Raw genomic sequence first — 24,745 nt, 5'->3', positions numbered from 1 at the left:
TATATATCTATATTTAAATTATATGGGGGTATATGTGTGTGTGTGTGTGTTAGTATTTAGCTAGACCATTTTCAAATAAAGTATAAAAGTCATGACATAGGCCCCCTAAATACTTTCTAACACACACCCAAAAATACGTTCATTCTCCCAGATAAGCACCGTAGTATTATCACACATAACACAGTTTATGCTATTACCTCAGCTTTCATCCAGTGCCCAGTTGATAGTAGAGTTTTCCCAGTTTGCCCATAAAATTGTCCTTTGTAATTGTTTTGTTTTTGTTTTTAAAGATTCCATTTGTTTAATAGAGATCACCAGTAGGCAGAGAGGCAGGCAGAGAGGAGAAAGCAGGCTCTCTGCTGAGCAGAGAGCCCCATGCAGGGCTCGATCCCAGGACCCTGAGACCATAACTTGAGCCGAAAGCAGAGGCTTTAACCCACTGAGCCACCCAGGTGCTCCTGTAACTGTTTTTATGAGATCAGAATCCATTCAAGGCTTTCTGCTACATTGTTATGTCTCGTTTCTTTTTATCTAGAATACTTCCCTATACTACTGTCACTTTTTTTTTTCCTTTAAATTTTCATGGCACTGACGAGTTGAAGAAGCAGGTTGGGTTGCTTAACAAAATGAGCCACATTCTGGATTTGTCCTCTGTTTTCTTGTTATCTAACTTGTTCTTTTGTCACCCTGTCATTTCTATAAACTGGAAGTTAGACTCAAGGCTTGATTAGATTTAAGTTAAATATATTTCGTTAAAATATTTCCCAGGTGTTGCTGTTTACATTGTTGTTTTAGAGAGAGAGAGCACAAGCGAAGAGGAGAGGGGCAGAGGGAGCCAGGGAGACTCTCAAGCAGACCCCTTGCTGAGCGCAGAGCCCATGGATGCTATGCTCCATCCTGTGACCCAAGCCAAAGAATCTCATGCTTAACCGAATGAGCCACCCAGGAGCCCCATGTGTATTGTTTTAAAAAAGCCAGGTATTGCTCTATTTAGAGTGAACCAGGAAGGGAAATAAGGTGCAACCCTTGGCTTTACCATTTTCAGTTTTATGTGTCTGGAAGAATTACGTGGTTTCCGTGAGTCCTGGTTTCTTGCCTAAAAGAGGAAAATAATACCATCTGCCTGGTATGGCTGTTTTGAGAATTAAATGAAATCATGTCTGTGAAAGTACTTTGTAAAGTAATATACTCACTTGAGGTAAGCATGGGGTGATTGGCAGCTATAGCACACAGGAGGATTGTTTGGCTTAGGGCTGTCTTGGTTTTAAAGTTGAGAGTTCTAGGGCATCTGGGTGGCTCGTTTCATTAAGCGTCTGCCTTCGGCTCAGGTCATGGTCCCACATCGGGTTCCCTGCTCAGTGGGGAATCTGCTCCTTCCCCTATCCTTCCCCCCCTGCTCATGATCTCTGTCTCTCTCTCAAATAAATATTTTAAATATATAACTAATAAAATAAATAGAATAAAATAAAATTGAGAGTTCTACATTCCAGAACACCCTACAGTCCTGGCAAACAGTTGATCATCCTACCTGCAGCAGGTGCAAAAGTGTGGACTTTATTTAAAGTAGTGTTACTAAAGTATTATCTGAGGTAGTATCAGGAGCTTGTCACACAACTGTGGGTACATATCCTTAGAGGTCAGTGTTGAAAACCTAGTCCTGAACCGCTGTGACTGGTGGCAGTATCGTTAATGTGGGACTGTTTTGTTTGGACAGGTGGGGATGCATTCCAAAGGAACTCAGACCGCAAAGGAAGAGATGGAAATGGATCCAAAGCCTGACTTAGATTCAGATTCCTGGTGCCTTCTGGGAACAGACTCCTGTCGACCCAGCCTCTAGTCTCCTGAGCCTGTATGGCCTCTAGGAAACTGGGATCCAAAGAACTTCACAGCACACTCACTGAATGCAGAGCGCGCTTTCCTGGCTTTGTTCACTTGCAGACAAGGAGTGCAAGGCGGAGGCTCTGAAGCACTTTCCGCGTACACTTGGAGAGTGGCATTGCCGATTAGATAGGATCTAGGAGTGGTTTTGTTTTGGAGAATGGAGGGGCCCTATGGCCCTGGCTTTGTCCTCAGTGGCTGCCATAGCAACAGCAGCTCTGTACCTCATCTGGTGATCCCACCTTCGAAGAGGAGACACAATGCTCACCTTAATTTTGCTGGTAGCAGCTTATATCCCATTTATCATTTCACCAGTACTTGGAAGCTGCCTTGGGAGTTCAGCACCAGGCATTGCACCTCTGGGTGGAGGAGGGAAAAGTGTGAAACTCGAGTGGGCTGGAACCAAGTGGGGCCCACACAGGCTCATCTGGAGGGTGGTGAAGCGGTCAAGCCCTCTCCGGATCCCTGAGTCTGGGAAAATATGTTTGCTGGAGTCAATCTCGGGCTTGTTTTCAGAAAGTTCAGTTACTTAGCGCAGCTAAATGCTTTAAGAGGAAAAGTGGGCTTAGATTTCTTTTCCTCTGAGGGTCGATTAAAATGTCTTCAGTGATGAAGAGAGAAAGAACGTTAGGGTCCTTCCTCGTCACACAGCTGGGGTTGCCATCTGCGGCCGATGCAGGTAGGATTCCCTGATTCTGGAAGGTACCTCTAAAAGGTGAGGTGTCTCTTAGAAAATTGAGTCAGTGGGGCAACAGGAATGGCCTTAAGAGAAAACCATGAGGGAGAGAGGTCCTCCGTTAGCTGCCTCTACTTGGTATCTTTAGGACGGTCTAGAGTGCCTCTGCCTTCGTGGCTCTTCAGGTCTTACCCACTCCCTTTCTGTATGTCTAGTCAGTATTAGTCTCTTTTTGGTGTTTTATGAAGCCATATCAGTGAATCTATCATCTTTCCTACTTGAGTGGCCCAAAGCCAGCACCAAAACCTGGTAGTCCCTGAAGCCTAACAGAACAGGCGGAAGCTGCCAAGTGAAAGGAATTTGGCTGAGAGCTCCGTTCCAATCCCGTAGTCATTCTGTCCTTATAGTCAAGGAGCAAGCTAGCTTTCCCAAAGAGAGAGGGTCCTCAAAGCTCTTGATGGTTTTCACTGAAGGATGTGAGTTTTGTGTTTTCACCTAGGCTTACAAAATGTTCCTTTAGTATTGTGGGTCATAGGACTTGCCTTGATGAGCCTCCCATCCTCCCTCCTTAGAATCCGCTAAATTAATTTTTGTTTCATTTTCCCCAAACCAAAAAATGAATGTTTGATATCTCTTCAGTATTTTGGAAGGACCTGTGCAATGGAAATTTTGCCATTTCCCTAAAACTGATGGGATAAAGGCTGATGCTTGGGGAAAACCCCATGGCTGGGGATGGGCAACTCTGTTCAATGGGATCTTCTTTGGTTTGATGTTCCCATTGTTTTCTCAGTTCTGGGAAGCCTAGTACAATGGTACTAACGTAATCACTAAAGCCTTTTCTTAAAATAAGGGAAGGGGCCAACCCCAGATTAAAGTTACAAGTTCTGGGGACTTTGGGGTTTGCTGTAAATCCCAACAGTGGGTTTTGGTTCATCATGTAAATGCACCTTTGATTTTTTTTTAAGGACTGACTGGCTTTTCACGTTCCTGTATCCCTCATACTCACCATCTCAGCAGGCCTGAGAGGCAGGCTCAGTTTGGGTGTTAATCCTGAGTATTGCTTCTGCTGTGAAACTGAGGAACAGGGGCACGTTGCTGAGACGGGAATGGAAGGGAGCATGGAAGGGAGGGAAGAGCCCTGCTCTTGTTCCCAGGGAGCCGTTCTCTAGCCGCGGAACACTGCTCCTTTTCTCCAACATGTTCCCTCAGAAAGTCTCGTTTGCTGTTGATCTGGCTGAGAATCTAAGTTCTGTGCCTTAGAGACAATTTGCACTTTCCCCAATTGTGCCTGGGACAGCCACATGACTTCTCCCACCAAACAGCTATGCAAACAGAAACCAGTTCAAAGGTGGCGGCCGTGCATTAGATAAAAACTGAAAGGTTAGGCAGCAGAGATGCCTTTGAATAGTTTTCTGTAGCTAATTCTCTTGAAGTTTGTCCTGCTTTGCTTCTTTCTGCAGCTCGAGGTGTTTTCAGTTTCCCAGTAGTATTGCTTTTGAGTTATCGTATAACCTGAGTTACTCCTCCGCTCTGACATTGTTGCTGAAGAACTAGCTCATTGTTAGCCAGATGTTTGAAAGGTTGAGGGTGGAGTGGTTTGGCATTTCTGTTTTAAATAAACATTTAAACTGTCAATCCGTGCTATGCCTGCACATGGACCTTAGTCACTGGGGATGAAACACCCAGATACGAGGCTTTCATGAATCTTTGATTCAGTGAGTCTTTCTCTAAATAAATAAAAGACCTTGTAACTGAAACAACACAAGGCACATTTGCACACATAATCTTTGCTTCCTTTCCAGTTTCTTTTTCTTGCTAACAGAATCATCTCTGCTGCTACAACTTTTTTCCCCAAAACTTGTCAAATACAGTGCTTAAGATGCAGAGGGAGGGGGAAAAATGAACCCCTGGAAGAGGAAGGAGCACTTCTTGTACTAACCTCCTCAGTCACAGTGGGCTTTTTCAAGTGATTATGTGTGTCTATGTTTACAAAACCGTTTTCCCTCTAAGAGGGTGAACACTCTTTGGTCTCCCTGGCATAGCACAGCCAAGTTACCCCTTCTCTTGGCTGATAATTTCACTGAAGTTTAAAGTTAAAAGCAGCCTTAAACTCACATTTCATTTGACTTGCCATATATTTGGAAACATTCATAACAGAAAGAACAGCTCTGGAGCAAGGATGTATTATAAATAAATTCTTTCAAATGAGTATCCCTGGGCCTCCAAAGAAGTATTACTCATTAAAGTCCTGCAGACTGGGCTGTAGTCAGGACCACAAAACATGTTCCTTCCTGCCACAAAGCCAAAAATCATTTATTACTTCAATGATTAACTATGGAAATAAACATGCTGATCACCAAACCTCACAGAATCAGGAACATGAGAGAGAAAAACACTATATCACATCTCTGCTTCCTCCTTTGTAGTTGTGAAGAATGATAAATTAATGACCAAAAGCAAATGTTGGCCAAAAGTTACCATGCGGCCTTAAATACACTGCTGTTAAGAAGTACTATTTCAGCACGTCTGCATATACTTTCATATGACATGAGTTTCACCATGAGATATTTTCCCCATTGCTTAACCTTTTAAACTTTAAAAATTTATAACGTTTGCTTGTACTGAAGCTTCTTGGATAAAGACGCATCACCCACGGACAAGACCACGCAGCCTTACCCACTGTCATCCTCCGCTGTCCAGGAAAGGACTTAGAGAGAAAAAGGGTTCTGACCTCTTCCCAAAGAGCAGATCCAGCTAAATTTAAAAGAATTCCTAGTTGCCCTAACCTAATCAAGGCCTATGCGTGTTGAGATTGGAGGGAACAAACACTGAGGCACTACTGCATCACTTCTCCAGCAATAGAAGAACGAATAACTGCTTTCTGTGTCTGTAGAAGGCACTCCCCACACATACATTTGTTGTCCCCAGAGGGCCCTGATCTGTGAACTTAATCCCATCATCCAGGGATCCCAAACCTGAGTGCCCCTGGGGCCAGGCAGGAAAGGTGACTAGGTGCAGCAGGCTGGTGGGGAGCGCTTGGTGATAGATGTGGTCAGCCCATCTGAAGGAGCTCTGCAGGGTTGCTGGCCCAATATTTCCAGAACTTCCAGCTTTTCAAGAGATTCTCCATATCCCAGGTTTTAAATGTCAGGTGTAGGACAAAGCAGTCCAGAGGCTACCAATTTGCAGCCTTGGCCGCAGCTCCTTCTTGCCATCTGCATTTACCATCAAGGGTGAAACTTACAGTCTGCACTTCACTAGACTTGCCTGGGTAATGTATATATTGGGTTAAATATCCAGTGCGTGTGTGTGAGGTTTCTTCAAAGGCCCCATTCTGTGATCCCTCTTTTTCTTTGCAAAAATTTAGAAGCATAAAGCAAGTCATTATGTTGTGTTTTCTAAGTATGTACATTTTTTTCAGGCTGGGGTCCTAATTGGTTTGATCTGTTAGCCCAGCCTTTTAGCAGAAGCTGCAGAGGAAAAGCTGTAGCGAGTGGTCATTTGTTCTTAGCAAATAAGGTTTTACTGTCTGCTTAGTCACCTTGGCCCCTGTCAGGTTGGGTGTTTTTTCTGCAGTATTTTAAACCAACAATCTGAGTGTTGCTCTCAGTACAATAATCCTACTGTTATTTCAGATCTGTTCTATCTTCATCCTGTCTGAACTGATTACCCCCAACAGGCATTACCTTATCACTTCTCCCACCTGACCAATCTAGGACTTACCATTTTATCATTTAATTTTTTTTTTAATTTTATGTATTTATTTGACAGAGAGAAATCACAAGTAGATGGAGAGGCAGGCAGAGAGAGAGAGGGAAGCAGGCTCCCTGCTGAGCAGAGAGCCCAATGCGGGACTCGATCTCAGGACCCTGAGATCATGACCCGAGCCGAAGGCAGCGGCTTAACCCACTGAGCCATCCAGGCCCCCCAAAGTCCCCAAAACCCATTGAAAGAAGGTCTCATTGCAGTGCAGTACGCACAATGCTGCACAGAAAAACTTTAAAAAGTCCAGTATCTTTTTCATCAAAGTTTACTTTCTAAAAGAGAAGTTCGCTGTGGTAAAATGGGCAGGGACGGGTGACTTGGCAATGTCCCAGCTTGCTTTGATGGTAGACTTTGCCACGCATTTAAAAGGCCATATACCCAACCCAATCTCAAAGCAGAATGCCAGCAAGAGCTGAAACTGAAATTCCTTCCTTCTTTTTTCTTTCTTTCTTTATTTTATTTTATTTTTTGTGGGGGGGGGGGGCGGGGGAACATATGCAGTCCATTAGCAAAGAGCAACTCCTGGGGCATACGGGATGCTCTTTCCCAGCCCTACCATGCAAGGCACAAAAAGATGAGGTTCCCTTTATGGCACAGTACACCACTGTGGGTTTAGGATATACTGGCACCCTACCTTTACAAACTGGTATTGGCTTTCGGCCAGCACCACACATCACCAAGGTCAAGGGTAATTTTCCATTTGCCTTACAGCAAAATCATACTATCTTTTGTAAGCGCTGCCACGGCGGGGCGGGGGGATCATGATCCTCTCACACCAGCTCAATCTCATGTAGCAGCTTGAGATTCATTCAGAACTCTTCTGCAGGGGCAAGAAGTGTTAACAGGAACCACAGGCACATGCACAGAGGCAGGGGCAGGAAGGCACAGCAGACGCAGGCACTCAGCACAAACCACACGCCCGCCTCGTGAGAAGAGAGCTTTACTGTGGGCCGCTCACTACACTGAGAGTCTTTGCCCATCCGTTCCCAGGCCAATAACAAGGCGCACCAGCCTGAGGTGGTAATTTCGTGGGAAGCTGAGGCTTCCTTTAGCTTCCTGCTGCTTAGCGATGGGTCTCTCCTCACTGATTTAAGCTCTGCAGGCATATGGGGGAGATGTGGAAGTTTTAGTTCTGTTATGCATCACATTGTTCTACTCCCATTAACTGCTGATGAGAGCAGAGCCTTCTGCAGCTCCCACTGCTGTCTGCTCAACCGTAATGCTTCCTTGGAGGTGGAGGCCGGTTCTTAATGGTCTTACACTTGGGAATGTGCCGCTCGGCCACCTTGGGAGCAAAGTGGCGGCTGCAGTGAGGACACTGAATATAATCCGGATTTTCTGCAGGCAGGATGGGAGGCACGTCTGCGGGGTTTCCACCTTTGGCAATTACCTGCTGGACCTCTCGGGCCTGACGGAGTGTACGGATGAAGGACTCGTGCTTCTGTCTCCAGTTGCTCTTCCGAGGAGGTTCAGTCTGTAAGGGGGAGGAAGACAGGTCAGTCAACTTGCGTTTACCACATCTCCTTCCGAGTCTTCATCGGAATGACAGTAGGAAATGTACAGGGTGTTTATCTGCCGGATCAGAGAGAACAGGAAAGGAGCAGCAGAGCGGACTTGCCAGAGTGGAAGCACTTGAGCTAAGGGAGGGGTGCTTATCGCACAGGCAGCGGAGAGGGAGAGGTGCAGGGCCGGGAATAAACTGGGTGCCTGGGCCCCTCTCCCATCTTGCACACCCAAGTGTCGGTCACTTTGAGCACTCTCACGGGAGAACGGGTTTGTCCTCTGGAGAAACCGAACCAGACAGGTTTCAGTCTCGGGAAGTCCAGGCATAGTAGAGAACAGGGTAATACTGAGGCTGAAAATTGGGATTAAGTGCAGGTATATGTGATGAATTATGGCGCTGTCGGCCTCCTTCCCCCATACAGCTCCCAGGACATCAAACATGTTGGCACCCTCATAGGAGACAGGAGTTCTCTGCGTGCACCAAGCAGTCGAGAGAAAAGCTGTTAGATGCCGACCCTGAGTGACTCCAGTGAAAAGGCTCACTGTTTGATAACCCTAATATGAAGGCCTCCAGTCAACAAGCCCCACTTCAGGGCGCCTGAGTGGCTCAGTCGGTTAAGCATCTGCCTTGCACTCAGATCATGATCCCAGGTCCTCAGATCAGTCCCACATCAGGCTCTCCGCTCAGAGGGGAATGGGCTTCTCGCTCTGAGATAAATAAAATAAGATTTTATTTTTATCACAAAAATAAATAAAATCTTAAAAAAAAAAAAAAGTACTACCTAACAACAACAAAAACAAGCCCCACTTAAGCTTAAATAGGAACGGACTGCCTGGGATCACCAGATATTTGAGTCAAGTTCTAATGAGAGAAACCAAAACAGGTACATTCTCTCACTCACTCTCAGGAAACAAGAAGGAGGGAGGTAAAAGAAAACTTAAAGCCAGAGAACCAGAAAGAACTATTATAAATAAAAACTGTGATAGCTAAGAGGCGCCTGGGTGGCTCAGTCGATTGAGCATCCGACTCTTAATTTCAGCTCAGGTCATGATCTCGGGGTCATGGGATTGAGCCCCATGTTGGGCTCTGCACTCAGTGCGGAGTAAGCTCATTTCTCTCCCTCTGCTCCTCCCCCTGATCACTTGCTCTCGCTCTTTCTCTCTCAAATAAACACATAAAAGTCTTTATTTTTAAAAAGACCATTTAGGGCGCCTGGGTGGCTCAGTGGGTTAAGCGTCTGTCTTCAGCTCAGGTTATGGTCTCAGGGTCCTGGGATTGAGCCTCACATCAGGCTCTCTGCTCAGCAGGGGGCCTGCTTCCCCCCCACCCCCCCGCCTCTCTGCCTACTTGTGATCTCTCTGTCAAATAAATAAAATCTTTTTTTTAAAGACCACTTTAAAAAATGGTGATAGCTAAAAATAAAAATAGAAATGTTGTAAAATATCAAGAAAATTGCTCAGAATGGGAAAAAAGATCCAGATGGAAAGTAGGAAAGATTAGGAAATTAGTAAACCAATCTAGAAAGTCCAACACCTGACCAAAAGGAGTGCCAAAAAGAATAGAAAAATCACACAGAAGATATTATTAAATAAGTAATACAATAAGCATTCCTAGAATTAAGGTCACTGCTCTTGAAATTATCTACCAAGTAGCCAACACAATCATTGTAGGATTTCAGAATAGAGAATCCTGTAGGCTTTCAGAAAAAGAGAAACACCAGAAGAGGTTTCATACAGTGGAGCAGGAAGCAATAGGGCATAGATTTCTCAACGGTAACATTGGACGCTAAAAGGGAAAATGCCTTAAAAGTTAAAACAGAAAATCATTTTCTACCTAGAATTCTGTACCTGGTCAAATCATCTATGAAATATAAGCCTATTGTATGGATATTTTAATTCATTCTGAGACATACATATTTATATTTATGTTTATGTTTATATATATAAATACACCACTGCCCATGCACGTTTCTTGAAAGCTTCAGCAAAGCAAGGAATAAAGTAAGAAAAAGGACATAAGAAGCTGGAAACAGGACTCAACACGGAGGAGGAGCAAAAAGAAGCCCCACAACAACAGGTTTGCACCAGGCCTAGAGAATAACCAGTCCAGACTGGTGCAGGAGGAAAAAGAGTGGTGGGAGGGAAGTTTCCAGAATAGGGGGAAAAAAAAAAATTAAACTGACGGATTAGGTGTTTGAGCATTTACAAAAACACTAACAGGTGTCTGACATCAGCTGGATCGTTTAGGAAAAAAATAATTAGAGACAGGTATGTAGGAAACCCAAACAAATGAAAATATGAGTCAGCTATTAATTCCAGTTTCATGTGGGCAGAGGCAGAATTTATACACTCGTCAGTGAACAAAATTTACATGGTTATTATAATGTAAAAGCTGACTACTGGTTTAACCCAAAATTGTGATTCCACCATGATGGAAGGAGAAGGGAAGAAGAAAAGTAAAAGGAGAGGAGATGTGAAAGCTTAACCCGCAGCATTCATAGGAGGAAGTCAACAGATAGTGTGCAAAACCGATTAATCAAGAAAATAGGCACATTATTGAGAAATATGGAAATGCATACCAGAAGGGTCATCTATCAGGAACTGAAGGCTGCCACTGGGGGCCATTAGGATGAAGAAGGGTAAGGCAGGATCCTGCTTGTTGCCTTACAGATCACTTAGTACATGACTTTTAAAACGTATTCAAATATTTAAATTAATATAAAATTAATTTTAAAAAGACGAAAAAGGAGACAAGTGGCTGCTTGGTGATCTGATATTATTAATGATGAATGACAGGAAGAGATACTATCAAAGGAAAAGGATCCTCAGGAGGGAGCCTTACTGAAACAGACAAGAAGGCAAGAGAATCTGTGTGTTAGAAATAGTATCCAGGAGCCTTTAAAAGAATTGGGGAAAGTTCCTCAAGTATATATGATAGTTCATCATATTAAATTAACTATTAATTCATCATATTCATGATATTGAAATTTTAATTCAGTTAACACTTATTTTTCACAAAGCACAAAGATGTGGTTCCTGTGCTCCAATGCTTAAGGTCCAGTGGAGAGACCAGAGCTACGAGTGTGCTGGAAGTTCTGTGAAAATTAAAAGATACAAGGAAAGTCATTTGTTCTTGTGAGTACAGTAGAGGAATAACAGGGAGACATTCAGCTTCCAAAGGCACAAAGCTCTAGAATAAGACTAAGAACATTCCAAGGAATGTTAGTGCATCTCAATCCAGATCCTTTCTGCTTCCGTATCCTTGAGGCATCATATCCCCACCCCGCCACAAAACTAGTTTCCACAAAGCTAGGCTGTCTAATCTCAGAAATCCAATTGTTTTGCTTCACTGCTACGTGTTTATGAATTTAAGAAACACAAGATTCTTTTCAGGCAACTGCCAGAAACCACCCCCATAGTGGGACAGAGAAGACCCCAGTAGGTTGACCAGAAAGAAAACAGGAAAGAACAGGAACTGGTGATCCTATCATTCTCTGCAAGAGCAAAATGTTGAATTCTTATTGGAAACTGGACTTCAGGTAGATTATCTCTGAACACAGAGGGACTTTTTGTGGCAATCTTCCAAACTATACTGAAAGAAATAACTGCAATTGACTTCTCCTAACAGCTGCTGCAAAAATTTGAGTTTTTTAAAGGCCCCAGCAAGTATGCCTGCCCATAAACTGTTAAGTGCTTAGCAGGTAAGAGGTGCTAGTGCAGCACAAGGAGGGTTGGAAAGAACCAAAAACAGAATATATTGTCATATTTTGTTAGAAAATTACAGCTGGTTGCGGCTTTGAGATCACGTGGTCTAGGCTTTCCCAAACTTTGGTCATCTGCATACCACTTTCACTTTATCCCCCTTACCATAAATTACTTAATGTTTTTCTTTACGTACATGATTCCTAGAAACCACAGGCTTCATATGTTGTTATATTTTTCTAATACACACTAAAACTACTAAAATAAAAAATGGTTGCCAGCATGCCCTACCTTGAGAAACACTCATTTACAGACCAAGGGGCATAACGTCGACAGAGTGGTAGATTTATTCATGAGACACAGATCTAACTGTCCAAATACACCTGCGAAATACCCCTAAACTTACCAGGCAAGTGTCTCACAGTCTTTTTACAACCTAGTTTTTCTGCAGTGGGAATGTTAACCAAAAATACACTCCTTCACCTTTAAGGTGTTTAGACTCCGGATGGGGAGAAAAAGGATTGCAAACTTAATTATGTTTCATGTATTTACTAAGAAGTATATCAGAACTGAGCTAATCTTGAGAAAGTAGAGACCATTATAGGAGTTGTAACAAATCCTAATCGTGGGAGGTGGCAGAGTACATTACAAAGAACAAGGAACTCTCTCCCAAGCGTGAAGTGCTGCATCATTTTTCTCTTTATATTTTTCAAATCTTTTAAATTTTCTGAGCATTTATTAACTTTCATAATCAATAGAACATATATATATATTTTTTAATATTTTATTTATTTATTTCTGAGAGAGAGAGAGCGTGAGCACATGCAGACAGAATGGCAGGAAGAGACAGTGAGAGAAGCAGGCTCCCTGTTGAGGAAGGAGCCCGATGTGGGACTCGATCCCAGGAGGCTGGGATCATGACCTGAGCCGAAGGCAGCCGCTTAACCAACTGAGCCACCCAGGCGTCCCAAACATATATTTTTTAAGTCTAGATTTTGCAGTCATTCTGACCCAGATTTATATGCTGACTCCACCATTTTTTTTTTAAAGATTTATTTACTTATTTTAGAGAAGGGGCAGAGGGAAAGAGAGAACCCTCAAACTCCCCACTGAGCACAGAGCCTGATGCAGGGCTGGGGCCAGATGTGGGAGCCCAAAGTGGGGCTTGGGGGGCTTGATTCCAGGACCCTAAGATCATGACCTGAGCCAAAATGAAGAGTTGATGCTTAACTAACACTTCACCGACTGAGCCACCCAGGCACCCCATATGTGCTGACTCTGCCATTTATTATTATTTTTTAAAGATTTTATATATTTATTTGACAGAGAGAGACACAGTGAGAAAGGGAACACAGCAAGGGGAGTGGGAGAGGAAGAAGCAGACTTCCTGCTGAGCAGGGAGCCTGATCCCAGGACCCCAGGATCATGACCTGAGCCAAAGCCAGATGCTTAATGACTAAGCCACCCAGGCGCTGTTTGTGATCTCAAGCAAGTTAAACTCTCTGAGACTTGACTTTTGAATTGATAAAATAAGAGACAACGAAACCTTCACAGGATTCTGGTGAGGATCTTAACGAAAAGCTCCTGTCACAGTGACTGGCACACAGTAGTAATCAATAAATGTTAATTCTCACTTTCTCCCTCTATGACACATGAATTTTTCCTAAAGAAAACCGATATGACATCCCTTTACAATGATCCCCACTCAAAGTCAAATCCATAAGGCCCTTGCCTTGTTACCTTGACTGAGGCCGATCCCTTCCAGTTCAAGTACTGCTCTAGTTCTGTGCCCTTGGCCCGGGCCCTGGAGGAGTCAAACACTTTCCGCTTGGAACCCTGCATCCTGCTGCAGACATTGGAGTGTCTCTCCAGCCTGAGCAAGAGAAACTTGCGTCCGCAGTGGCTACATTCGCCAAGTTCGGGCTCTTCAGTGGAACAGCTGGGAAGCGAGGAGTCTGGGGACCTGGACAAACTCGGATTGCTGGTGGACCCCTGCCAAGCACTGCCAGGCCCTTCTGAAGACTGAGAACACTCTTTTGATGGCTGTGAGACTAGGTCTCGGATTTTGTTATTGCTTGCCACCAGTCTTTCCCTTTTGAGTTTCTGTATTCCATAATCAGAGAGCTGAAATGGACTAGTATTTTCTTGAGACCGTCCCCAAATTTCATCCTCTCCCTTGGCTCTACTGAAGACCTCCTCAGACCCGAATTCTGGGGAGAAGGCAGGTCTGTATGCGGTGTTGCTATTACCTTTAACTCTCCTCCTGGGGAGTGTCATTCTCTGTAGCTCTCTTTTTTCATTTTCCTTAACCTGTTCCTTTTCTTTCTGGATCCTTCTGAGTTCCTCCTCTGTCTTCTTCAGCTTTTCCCTTAGGAGGGTCTCTTTTCTTCGAATTTCCTCCTGTAAGCTCTCCCCTGCAGCTTCTAGTCTTTGGATCTGCACCCATTCAGCTCTGTTGGAGTTTGCCAGGGCCCTCTCCTCCTGTGTGGCAGCAACAGCACGAACCACAGATGAATGCACCCAGTTCCTTGAACCAAAGCTGCTGTATGGAAACTCTCTTGGCTCAGGGGGTCTTGGAGAAACATTCTGGTCCCCATCAATGCCAGCCTCCCCAGTACTATGAGACTTCCTATGGAACACGGGTTTCAGTGGGTATGCCCGGTCTACCCCAACTCGCTTCTTTGTGAAGGAGATGAATTCCTGATTATGTGTTTGGGGATACCGGGACTGAGGGCTTGATGAGTAAAATAAACCCTTTGCTTGGCCCTGGGGATTGCTTCTTAAATCTTGCTGGCTGATTCCAACACAGTGGGGATAGGAGCAGTTCCGGACTTTCGTGCAGGTGTCCCATTTGGAGTGAGTGTAGATATTATCCAGTGTCAACTCTTTGTTGCTCAAAAGTTTCTGCTGGAAATTGTTCCTCGGGTGCCCAATGGAGGACCGCTGAGAAGAGTCACCTTTTTCACAGGGCTCTTGCTTCGTGGAGAGGAGCCCTGGAGCTTCTCTCTTATTATATGGAAGCATAACGCCCACAGGCAGAGATGGTGCCAACTGGAGGCCAGCCATTCAGGGACTGGACTGAAGCCTAGGGGAGATTTAAGCCAGATATATGTGAGGAATTTGTCTGAGGTTCCTCCCCGCTGCTAAAATAAAAGTGTTTCTCCATGTGTCCTACCTACCTATTCTCTTGAACTTTTTAGAGACAGAGGTGCTGGGTCTGCCAGAGCTTTCCTTCAATAAGCATTTGGTGAACGCTCATTATTTCCTGTGGGTGCTGATTAGGTCCTGAGGATAGAGAAACGAATGTGACACGGGTGTTCCTGCCACCTAGCTTTATTCCAGTACCAGCCTCTGCCATTCACAGTGATGCTCCTGCCATACACAGGGCACTCCCTAGTTGGGGGGAAGATTTACTGGGAAGAGCTACTGGATCGAAAATCAGGTTTTAGGCCTGTGACACAGGACAAGCAACTTCCCGTTGCTGTCTCGTTTCTTCACCGGTAAACTGAAGTTCCGCTCAGACTGGCATTTAGGGACCTTAGGAGTCTGAGTCCAGCCCTACTGTTTCACAGGTGAGCAAACTGCGGCCCAGAGGTCAGGGCCTGGCACAGAGAGCTCTCCAGCGTCCCTCCTGCTGGAAGCGTGCCCGAGTCCAAAGAACCCAGAGGCTGCCCAAGGCCTGCAGCAGGTGCCTGATGTCAAACCCTCAGCTGAGAAGTCCCGGCGACGCGGACTACGAAGGGTCTGTAAGCTGAGACGCGGAGGCCACCTGGCCTGGCCGCCGCAGCTTTTAGATCCGGGACGCTGAAGTCACGCACCGTCCTAAAGGGTCAGCCGGGGGCGCCCCCACTGGGGACTCCGCTTTGAGAACAAGCCCTCGCTCTTCTATCCATGGGGCCCTGGGGAGGTCGAGGCGCTGACCCCATGTCTGCCCTCCCCTTCCGCGTACCTGAGGCTCTGGAGCACCGTTCCTGCTCAGGGAAAACCCCAGCACTTAGCTTCCCAGACCAGACCAACCCCCTGCCAACCGCTCGCCGCGCAGGCGCTCTCTGAGGGCCTCTGTTTTTCTCGTTGCCTGGAGACGGAGCGCGTGCGCGCCCAGCCCCTTCTCCCGCTACGAACACCGCCCGTGAAGCGCGCGCAGGCGCAGGCCGCACGCGGACCTGAGGCGCCCGCGAGGGGGGTGTGGTCACTTTGAGTGTCACTTGACCCGGTGTCCCGCCAACTCTGCAGCTCGGTCCCGCCCTGCCCTTGGGGAACGGGAGAGGGGGCGGGAGAGGCTTTCTGGGGCTTCATCAAAGAACTTGTATTTTTCTGAGAACGATGCTCCCAGACCCTGGGGTGTGCCCTTCTCTGGCAAAAGTCGGAGCCCCTAGATGTGCGTCGGAGTCATCCTGCCGCCGGATTCCGGTGTCCGCCCGCTTAGCGGGAGTGGGCCTGCTGATAGCCTTTCTTAGCTCGTTCGGCTGCGTGGTACGGGCCCCAGGTACGGCTGTCCCTCCGTGCTTTTTCCTAGCCAATAGTTTGGAGCTTGCGGTCAGATTTTAGCAACTTGGCTGGGTTTTGCTACTCAGTATCTTTCCGAAGTAGTTTTTGTAGCCAATCTAATTATTTTGATATAATGTTTTTCTCTCACGTGATAACTCTGGCCGGCTCTTCGTGGGGCCCAAGAGTGACTCAGCCAAGTGTAATGATAATAAAGTTAACTACTAGATTGAAAATAATCAGTATAAACTGGTTTCAACACGAAATAATATTCTGTAAATTGTAAACATTAGAAGAGAGCTTATTTGTCTTCATGCTTTAATTCATTTGTGTAAGCTTTTTGGAACAGGCGGTTTACTTTTTTTCCTGTAACTATCCAGAAGATTCATGCACATGGGAAATAAAGTGGACAGCAGTAGTCAGTGTTAATGCTTCAACATGTCATTATTACAGTTTTACATGTTACAGAGAAATTCCTTGGTGGGCCCTCCAGGGCAGTCCTTTTATTCCTTGTTTTCTTTCCCAGCTGACTCGACTGCCTTCTCTATATACCCACCACTCTCAAGGTCCTAATTATCTCAGCATCTGGCGGGCCTGTCATCAGCTCCTGCAGCTCCCCTCCAGTCTGGCTGAATTTCCCAGAATGCCTCGCTCCATCTTGAATTCCTTCCCTCTTGTGTCTGAGGAAAAGGAGCCTCTCTCTTTCCAGGAGTTCTGTTGAATTAGTCTCTTTCCATATCCCCTAGGAATTCACTCCATCACTTTATCCCTCCATCTTGTTCACTTCAAGCTGCATCTATCTGCACACTCCTTCTCTTTGGTTTTAAAATATGTTTGCCTTTCCCCTGCAAAACGGATTTTATTTCCTGTGACCTGCTGCCTCTCATCTTAGGGTCCCATTTATTTCTCCTCTTCTCCGCAAGCTTTCCTAATAGACAGCTGTGCATTTGTGGCCCCCGTTCTCTCATCTGCTCCTCAGTGTCCCGTCCATTGTGGTCTGGCTTCCACCTCTTCCATTTTATTTAACTGCCAGACTGTTGATGGCTTCCCAGTGGCCAGAAACAAAAGCTGCTATTTCTTTAGCCTACTCATTTGCCATCACTGATTTTCCACTCCTGTGGAACTCTCTTCTCCCTTGCTCTCTCGTGCCTTCTTGGTTTCTTCTTTCATGTTTTTGCTCCATCGTCTTCCAAGTCTTGGGCATTTATGTCTTTTTCTCACCTGCCCACCAAATTTAGGTGTTCTCCAAAGCCCTCTTATTTCTCATATACACACAGTCCCAGACATTCTCTTCCTTAACAGTTTCAACCAAAAGCTGAAATTTCAGGTCTCTCCTATGTTTAAATGACACTCAGCTTGGGCTCTCTCCCTAGTTACAGACTCAAATTTCTGGCTGCTTATTTAGCACCTCCAAAAGCTGAAATTTCAGGTCTCTCCTATGTTTAAATGACACTCAGCTTGGGCTCTCTCCCTAGTTACAGACTCAAATTTCTGGCTGCTTATTTAGCACCTCCACCAGAATGTTCCTCAGGAACCTCAGACTCAGTATGACAGAAGACAAATTCATGATCATCTCCCCCCAAAAGTTTTTATTTATTTATATGAGAGAGAGCGAGCACAAGTGGGTGGACGGGCAGAGGGAGAAACAGATTCCGCACTGGGCAGGGAGCCTGATGTGGGGCTTAGGGCTCGATCCCAGGACCCAAGCCAAAGGCAGATGCCCAACCAACTGAACCACCCAAGTGCCCCTTGTCTGGTGTTCCCTTTCATGCTGAAAGCATCAGTCATCTTGCACTCGTCCCCCTCTTTGTCACCCGTTCTGTCTAATTAGTGAGCAGGCGCTCTTTAATGTACTTTGCAATGTCTCATATATGACTGGTCCTTTGCATTGCTACTGCCCTTGGAGAGCTCTTCCTCGCTTTTCTCACTCTCCTAACAGCTATTCTTGCCTTCGACATCTACTCCCTGAGCTCATTTTTTATGCTGCTGCCAGAGTAATTATCTTAAATACCTCTGAACCCATCATTCTTTCACCCAGGGGCTCCTTCTTTACTTCTACCTTTCAAGTTGAAACACATAATTTAACGTGGTATTTCAATCTGCCAGATTAGGTCCAACCTGCCTTTCTAGCCCTGCCTCCCTCCCTAGAGTCTAACCCAGTGTATATCAACCCTGGCTGAGCTTTAGAACTCCCTGGAAAGCAACTTCTGGGGGTGAGATCTGGGCATTGGTATTTTTTTTTTAAAGATTTTATTTATTTATTTGACAGACAGAGATCACAAGTAGGCAGAGAGGCAGGCAGAGAGAGAGAGAGAGGAGGAAGCAGACTCCCTGCCGAGCAGAGAGCCCGACGCGGGGCTCGATCCCAGGACCCTGGGATCATGACCTGAGCCGAAGGCAGAGGCTTTAACCCACTGAGCCACCCAGGTGCCCCTGGGCATTGGTATTTTTAAAAGTGTGCAGCCAGGGTTGAGAACCCTTGGTCTAGCCACACCTGACTACTTGCACTTCCTCTTTCTTTCTTTCTTTCTTTCTTTCTCTCTCTCACTCTCTTCTTTTCTTTTTTCTCCTCTTCTTTCCTTTTCTTTTCTTTCTTATTTATCTTTCTTATCTCTGTGGTGTTACCAGTGGTGGTACAGCGTAGCATTTATGGGAGTGCGTTCTGTACTCAGACTGCCTGGAAATAGATTCCAGCCCCATCACTTACTGGTTGTGGTTGTGTAACCTGAATGATGTCCTGCTTCCTCCAAGAACACTTTCCCAATCTTCTCAGTCAGAGTGAAACTTTTTCCTCCTTTGTGCTCTCAAGTATTTTCTGTTCTTGTTGAAGGACGGGGTTGAGTCATGATGAGCTCTTAATGGATGTTCATGGAATTGACTAACATGTTGTGTATTTTTTTTTAAGATTTTATGTATTTATTTGACAGAGATCACAAGTAGGCAGAGAGGCAGGCAGAGAGAGAGAGGAAGAAGCAGACTCCCCGCTGAGCAGAGAGCCCAAAGCGGGGCTCGATCCCAGGACCCTGAGATCATGACCTGAGCCGAAGGCAGAGGCTTTAACCACTGAGCCACCCAGGTGCCCCATGTTGTGCATTTTATTGTCATTATGTGCATGCACATTTGTATCATACTAAATAAAACAGCCTTTGAGGACAAAGATTGTATCATTCATCTTTGTATAGCCTACAGTGTCCAGAATGTAGTAAACAATAGTTTTTTTATTTTTTAAATTCTATCGAGAAACTAGTTTTTTCAGAAAGAATTTTCAGGGCACCTGGGTGGTACAGGTGGGTGGGTGTCTGACTCTTAGTTTCAGCTCAGGTCGCAATCTCAGGGTCATGAGATTGAGCCTGCTTGAGATTCTCTCTCCCTCTGCCCCTCTTGCCAGTGTTCTCTCTCTAAAATAAATAAAACATTAACAATTAAAGATAAGGGACTCTTGATTTCAGCTCAGGTCAGGATCTCAGGGTTGTGAGATCAGGCCCCGCACTGGGCTCTGTGCAGGGCATGGCGCCTGCTTAAGATTCTCTCCCTCTCCCTCTGCCCACCTCCCTCTCTTAAGAAACAAAAAATAACAAATAAAAATGAATTTTAGAGAGGGCGCCTGAGTGGCTCAATCAGTTAAGCATCTGCCTTTGGCTCAGGTCATGATCCCAGGGTCCTGGGATTGAGTCCCACATCGGGCTCCCTGCTCAGTGGGTAGTCTGCTTTCCCTTTCCCTCTCTCCCTACCCCCTGCTCCTGCCCTCTCTCTGTCTTGCTTTCTCAGATTAAAAAAAAAAAGAAAAAAAGAAAGAAATGTTTTAAAAAAATGAATTTTAGGGGCGCCTGGGTGGCTCAGTGGGTTAAAGCCTCTGCCTTCGGCGCAGGTCATGAGCCCAAAGTCCTGGGATCAGGCCCTGCATCGGGCTCTCTGCTCAGCAGGGAGCCTGCTTCCCTTCCTCTCTCTCTCTGCCTGCCTCTCTGCCTACTTGGGGTCTCTGTCTGTCAAATAAATAAATAAAATCTTTAAAAAAATGAATTTTAGAGAAAAAAATAACATAAGCCAGGCACTCTATTTAGCTGTCATTTTCAAATATTGCCAAGCATAACAACATTCAATCCAGCTTCCCACCCCACCCCCAGCCCACTCCAGTGCTAAGGTTATATGATTCTTCAGGATCTGGATCCTCGCTTTTCAGTGAGGGAACAAGTGAAATGATTAATCTTTTTGGCTTTCATTGTAAATCCATCTCACCTCACGCAGTCTGCCCACCTAGAGTGTTCACATATGGAATCTTTTTAAAAAGATTTTATTTATGACAGAGAGATTGGGAGAGCAGAAACACAAGTATGGGGAAGTGGGAGAGGGAGAAGCAGGCTCCCCGCTGAGCAGGGAGCCCAATGAGGGGCTCGATCCCAGGATGCTGGGATCATGACGTTATGACCTGAGTCGAAGGCAGATGCTTGACTGACTTGGCCATCCAGGTGCCCCTCACATATGGAGTCTTATGTTATGAAGAGATGTGATGTATACAGGCAATTCAAAGAAGTACAATAAATACCACAGTTTTCCTTCATACATTCTTAATCATAAGGGTAGCTGGATACTGATGCCTGCAAGGTCTATACTTTTAACAATCATCCACAACTCCCTTGACAATTTCATTTTCTCAAAAGAAACTCATGCATTTTCGTCATTTGTCTTTGATTGACTGATTCAGCTGTGATTCTGGAGCCAAGGGTTACTTTGCTTGTGCTTGTAATCAATTGATTTAGATAAGCATTATTTAGAGTTTTCTCTAAGTAAGGCAGCTTCCAGAAACACAGAAGGAGGAATAACCTCCTCTGGGGCTTCCTATTCACTTAATTCCTTGCTACTAATTCCAGAATGGGGAATGGCCCCAAATTTGAAGAGAACAGAAAGAAAAAGTCAGAGCAGAACAGTATAGGCATACCTCAGACACTTTGTGGACTCTGTCCCAGTCACTGCAATAAAGCGAATATTGCAATAAAGTGAGTAAAATAGAAACACAACTTTTATTGGCACTGGTTTCCCCATGCACTATATCGTAGTCTATTACATATGCATTTGTAGTGTGTCTGAAAAAAGTACATACCTTTTTTAATGAATGTACCTACCTTAATTTAAAAGATACTTAGCTAAAAAAAAAAAAAATGCTAACCATTATCTGAGTTTTCAGTGAGTTGTAATCTGATCCTAGATTGCCATCTCAAATATAATAATGATGAAAAAGTTTGAAATACTGTGAGGATTACCACAGTGCAATTCAGAGACGCACCGTGAGCAAATGCTGTTGGAAAAAATGGTGCTGTTAGGCTTAATTCAGGTTTATAAAACTTAAATTTGTAAAAAAACAACAACAAACAAAACAACAACAGCAAAACAAAAAACGTAGTATCTGTGAAGTGCAGTAAAATGCAGTAAGACGGTATGCCTGTCTGTGTCCTATTTATTTTTGTATTTAATGTTTATCGCCTATCTCCCACCTCCTGAATTTAAGTCCCTCCAGGCCAGTGACCCTTTTCGTCCACTGATGTAGGTCAACCACCTAGAACTGCGCCTGGCATACTGAAGGCTTTCAGTTAATATTTACTGAGTGACTGAATTTATTTCAAGTCCTTCTTCATCGACGCCTTTCTCCTCACGAAAAAAAAAAAGTGAGGAAAAAACATACTTAGTGACAGAGATGGGGCGAGGCCTGGGTCTGTAGAATCAGAGCTGAGACTGGACAGAGAGATGCCCAGCTTGGGGCTTGCGGCTTCTCTCAAGACAACCGCGTTTGGAAATCTCGCCTTCTGGGCGGGCTCTGGGCCGAGCGCTCCATTTCTGATTGGTCGGCAGAGTTGATGGGCATGAGAGGCAGCGAAGGGAGAGCCGCTGTATAGGCTTCCGGGCGCCGAGGTTACCGGGCGGTGGGAACCGTTGGCGACTCGGTCGCGGGAGTAGTCCCCGGCGCCCGAGAGGAGGACGAGGAGGGTGAGCGTGGGATAGGGCCCCGTAGCGCGTCCGTAGTTTGATACCCCTAAAATGTTAGTAGAAGGGGATTGTGGTGGCCTATGGAAGCTGGGTCCCTGGGAAGAGAAAGAGATGAAGAGGAAGCCCGATGGGGGATGGGCTAGGGAGGCAATTGGATAAGCAGGTCATTACCCTGTAGGGGGCCTCCGGGCACCTGCGACCCCAGGCTCCTTGGCCCAGGAGTCTTCTTACTGTTACTTCGCACCCCCGCGCTTGCACGTACCTGCTAATGTGCTCTGGCGATGGAGAACCATCGTGTCAGGGAGAGGTTGCAGGGTTTACAGATGGAGAAGTGTGGGTCTGGTCCTTTCTTCCTCGGGATTTGGGGTCCTGGAATCGGATAACGAGGCCTTTACTTTTCTGCTTTTCTGGTCTCTGACAGGTGTGGGCTTGAACATGGCAGAGGGGGACACCCTGATATCAGTGGATTATGAAATTTTTGGGAAGGTCCAAGGGGTGTTTTTCCGCAAGTACACTCAGGTATGTGGCCTAGAGGCTTTGGGGACATACCAAGGTTACGTGCAGGGGAACAACAGACCATGTTCCTGATGAATGAGTGTGCACTGGGAGAAGCTGGCTCTTTGAGTAGCTGCATGGTGGTTTGTAGAGCAATGGGAATGGAAACGCTTTGGAGTGGACGAAAGACAAAATAAATGGCAGAATCAGGAGCTGTTATTATCATTCTTTTCGGACAGTGGTACCAGAGTACCTAGACACATATTAATGAGCTTTTCTGTTCCCAAGGGGAGTTGAAGGCTTCCCCAGTTCTCCCTGTTGTGGCCTCATCACCCAGTTCACAATTCTTGTAGGAAAACGAACACTGATCAGATGGCATTTTTTAAATTAACATATAATGTATTATTTGCTTCAGGGGTACAAGTCTGTGAATCATCGGTCTTACACAATTCACAGCACTCACCATAGCACATACCCTCCCTAGTGTCCATAACCTTGCCATCCTGTCTCTCCCCCATGACCCTGCAGCAACCCCTAGTTTGTTTCCTGTGATTAAGAATCTCTGATGGTTTGTCTCCTTCTCTGATTTCATGTTGTTTTATTTTTCCCTCACTTCCCCCATACTTCTCTATTTTGTTTCTTAAATTCCACATGTGAGTCATATGATAATTGTCTTTTTCTGATTGACTTATTCCTCTTAGCATAATACCCTCTAGTTCTATCCATGTCGTTGCAAATGGCAGGATTTTGGTTTTTTCCCAATGGCTGCATAGTATTCCATTGTGTATATATACCACATCATCTTTATCCATTCACCTGTTGAGAGACATGTAGGTTCTTTCCATAGTTTGGCTATTGTGGACATTGCTTCTATAAACATTAGGGTGCACGTGCCCCTTTGGATCACTACATTTGTATTTTTAGGGTAAATACCCAGTAGTGCGATTGCTGGGTCGTTAGAGTAGCTCCATTTTCAACTTTTTGAGGAACCTCCATGCTATTTTCCAGAGTGGCTGCACCAGCTTGTGATGATCAGATGGCATTTAAAGATTTTATTTATTTACTTGAGAGAGAGCATGAGTGGGAGAGTGGGGGGCAGAGGGCGAAGGAGAAGCAGACTCCCTGCTGAGCAGAGAGCCTCACATAGGGCTCGAACCCAGGACCCTGGGACCATGACCTAAGCTGAAGGCAGATGCTTAACTGACTGAGCTACCCAGGGTGCCCCAATCAGATACCATTTAGATGAATTCATGATATTTATGAAATTCATGTAATTGCTTCCTCTGTAGCTGCTGCATTTTCTTCAGACCTCTTTCATTTCTTTAGCCTTGCCCATTCCCCCACTTGATTCCTTTCTGTTCATTATGGCTCTGAAAGAAGAGTTACCTTTTCAAGCGAAAGCTTTTCTAATGAAAATACTTGATCTATTCTAGGCTAAGTAATGGTAACACTGAACATGGAGTCTAGTGTTCCTATTAGAGTAACATGGTGTAATTGTGAGGATGAACAAACCGTTGACAGCCTGTACCTATGCCTTAATGTCACTAATCTTCCCACAACATGCACATGGAGTTGTAATCTCAGTTTCCCTTCTGTCTCTGTTAAGGGGATATCAGGCTGTTGCCTTCCCAGTGTATGGCCAAAGATAATGAGTTAAGACTGCGGAACTTCCAAGTATCGCATTCCTGGTACTGTGGTACATAAAATTCAATCCTGAAATCTTCGAAATATGGATGTAACATGTCATTACCTTTTTTTCCCCAATCACTTGCAAATCATTTCCTCCTGTTCCATACATGAAGTGCTTATTGAAAGGAAATTGCTGAAAAGTTGTAGAAAGAGCTATGTTGGAGTTAGCTTTGGTACCAATTATGCAGGGTAAATTCCTGTAACTTAGTGAATGGGGGTGACAGCTTCAAAGAAAAATTAAAGTCGTTCAGGGAAAAGGACGCCAGTAGTATAGCTCATCTTTGTCTATTGTCCCCCTACCCCACAGTTCAGAGACAATCAAATAATGCAGACAACAAATACTGATTTGGAAAACTACAGGAAAATGCCATCTCTGGGTGCCTGGGTGGCTCAGTTGGTTGAGCATCTGCCTTCAGCTCAGGTCATGATTCCAGGGTTCTGGGAACGAGCCCCCCCATCTCCAGCCCATCAGGCTCTCTGATCAGTCTGATCAGTGGGGAGCCTGCTTCTCCCTCTCCCTCTGTCTGCTGCTCCCCCTGCTTGTGCTCTCTCTCTGTCTCTCTTTGTGTCAAC

General features: G+C 45.2%; 3 protein-coding genes across 7 annotated transcripts in view; 2 read left to right on the top strand and 1 right to left on the bottom strand.

Annotated features, from left to right (window-relative positions):
• NEK9 (NIMA related kinase 9) overlaps positions 1 to 4,338 on the top strand; it is a 36,278-nt gene extending 31,940 nt beyond the window's left edge. For both annotated transcript variants that reach the window (XM_082733561.1, XM_082733560.1), the window contains exon 22: positions 1,715 to 4,338. In XM_082733561.1, the coding sequence (XP_082589687.1) occupies positions 1,715 to 1,837 (123 nt within the window). In that variant the 3' untranslated portion in view covers positions 1,838 to 4,338. The remainder of the gene's footprint in view (positions 1 to 1,714) is intronic.
• Positions 4,339 to 6,743: 2,405 nt separating this feature from the next.
• Positions 6,744 to 15,575, bottom strand: ZC2HC1C (zinc finger C2HC-type containing 1C). 2 transcript variants are annotated; one of them, XM_082733562.1, is made up of 4 exons: positions 15,474 to 15,563; positions 14,704 to 14,809; positions 13,265 to 14,609; positions 6,744 to 7,793 (listed from the first exon to the last, which is right to left on the bottom strand). In XM_082733562.1, the coding sequence occupies exons 3-4, from the start codon at positions 14,588 to 14,590 to the stop codon at positions 7,530 to 7,532; spliced, it is 1,590 nt and encodes a 529-aa protein (XP_082589688.1). In that variant the 5' UTR covers positions 14,591 to 14,609; positions 14,704 to 14,809; positions 15,474 to 15,563; the 3' UTR covers positions 6,744 to 7,529. The 2 variants fall into 2 exon arrangements, with proteins under 2 accessions (XP_082589688.1, XP_082589689.1); XM_082733563.1 differs by lacking the exon at positions 14,704 to 14,809 and having other exon boundaries at positions 15,474 to 15,575.
• A 165-nt stretch (positions 15,576 to 15,740) lies between these two features.
• The window catches only part of LOC309866087 (acylphosphatase-1), a 372,899-nt gene continuing 363,894 nt past the window's right edge, over positions 15,741 to 24,745 (top strand). The window contains exons 1-2 of one of the 3 annotated variants that reach the window (XM_082733376.1): positions 15,741 to 16,010; positions 22,410 to 22,507. In XM_082733376.1, coding sequence (XP_082589502.1) covers positions 15,848 to 16,010; positions 22,410 to 22,507 — 261 coding nt within the window. In that variant the 5' untranslated portion in view covers positions 15,741 to 15,847. Of the gene's footprint in view, positions 16,011 to 21,872; positions 21,989 to 22,409; positions 22,508 to 24,745 lie in introns of those variants that run through there. The other 2 variants (XM_082733383.1, XM_082733375.1) reach the window with 2 other exon arrangements.

The sequence above is a fragment of the Mustela nivalis genome (genome assembly GCF_964662115.1).
Source record: "Mustela nivalis genome assembly, chromosome: 6".
Classification (NCBI taxonomy): Eukaryota; Metazoa; Chordata; class Mammalia; order Carnivora; family Mustelidae; genus Mustela; species Mustela nivalis.
This window is presented reverse-complemented; position numbering and strand designations above follow the sequence as displayed.

What these genes read in the sequence shown, in the direction of transcription:
- ZC2HC1C (XM_082733563.1), bottom strand. Translation starts at nt 14,590, where the DNA reads ATGGCTGGCCTCCAGTTGGCACCATCTCTGCCTGTGGGCGTTATGCTT. An exon ending in AGGGATCGGCCTCAGTCAAG is followed by an intron (nt 7,794 to 13,264) that starts GTAACAAGGCAA and finishes TCCCCCTTACAG; the next exon opens with ACTGAACCTCCTCGGAAGAG.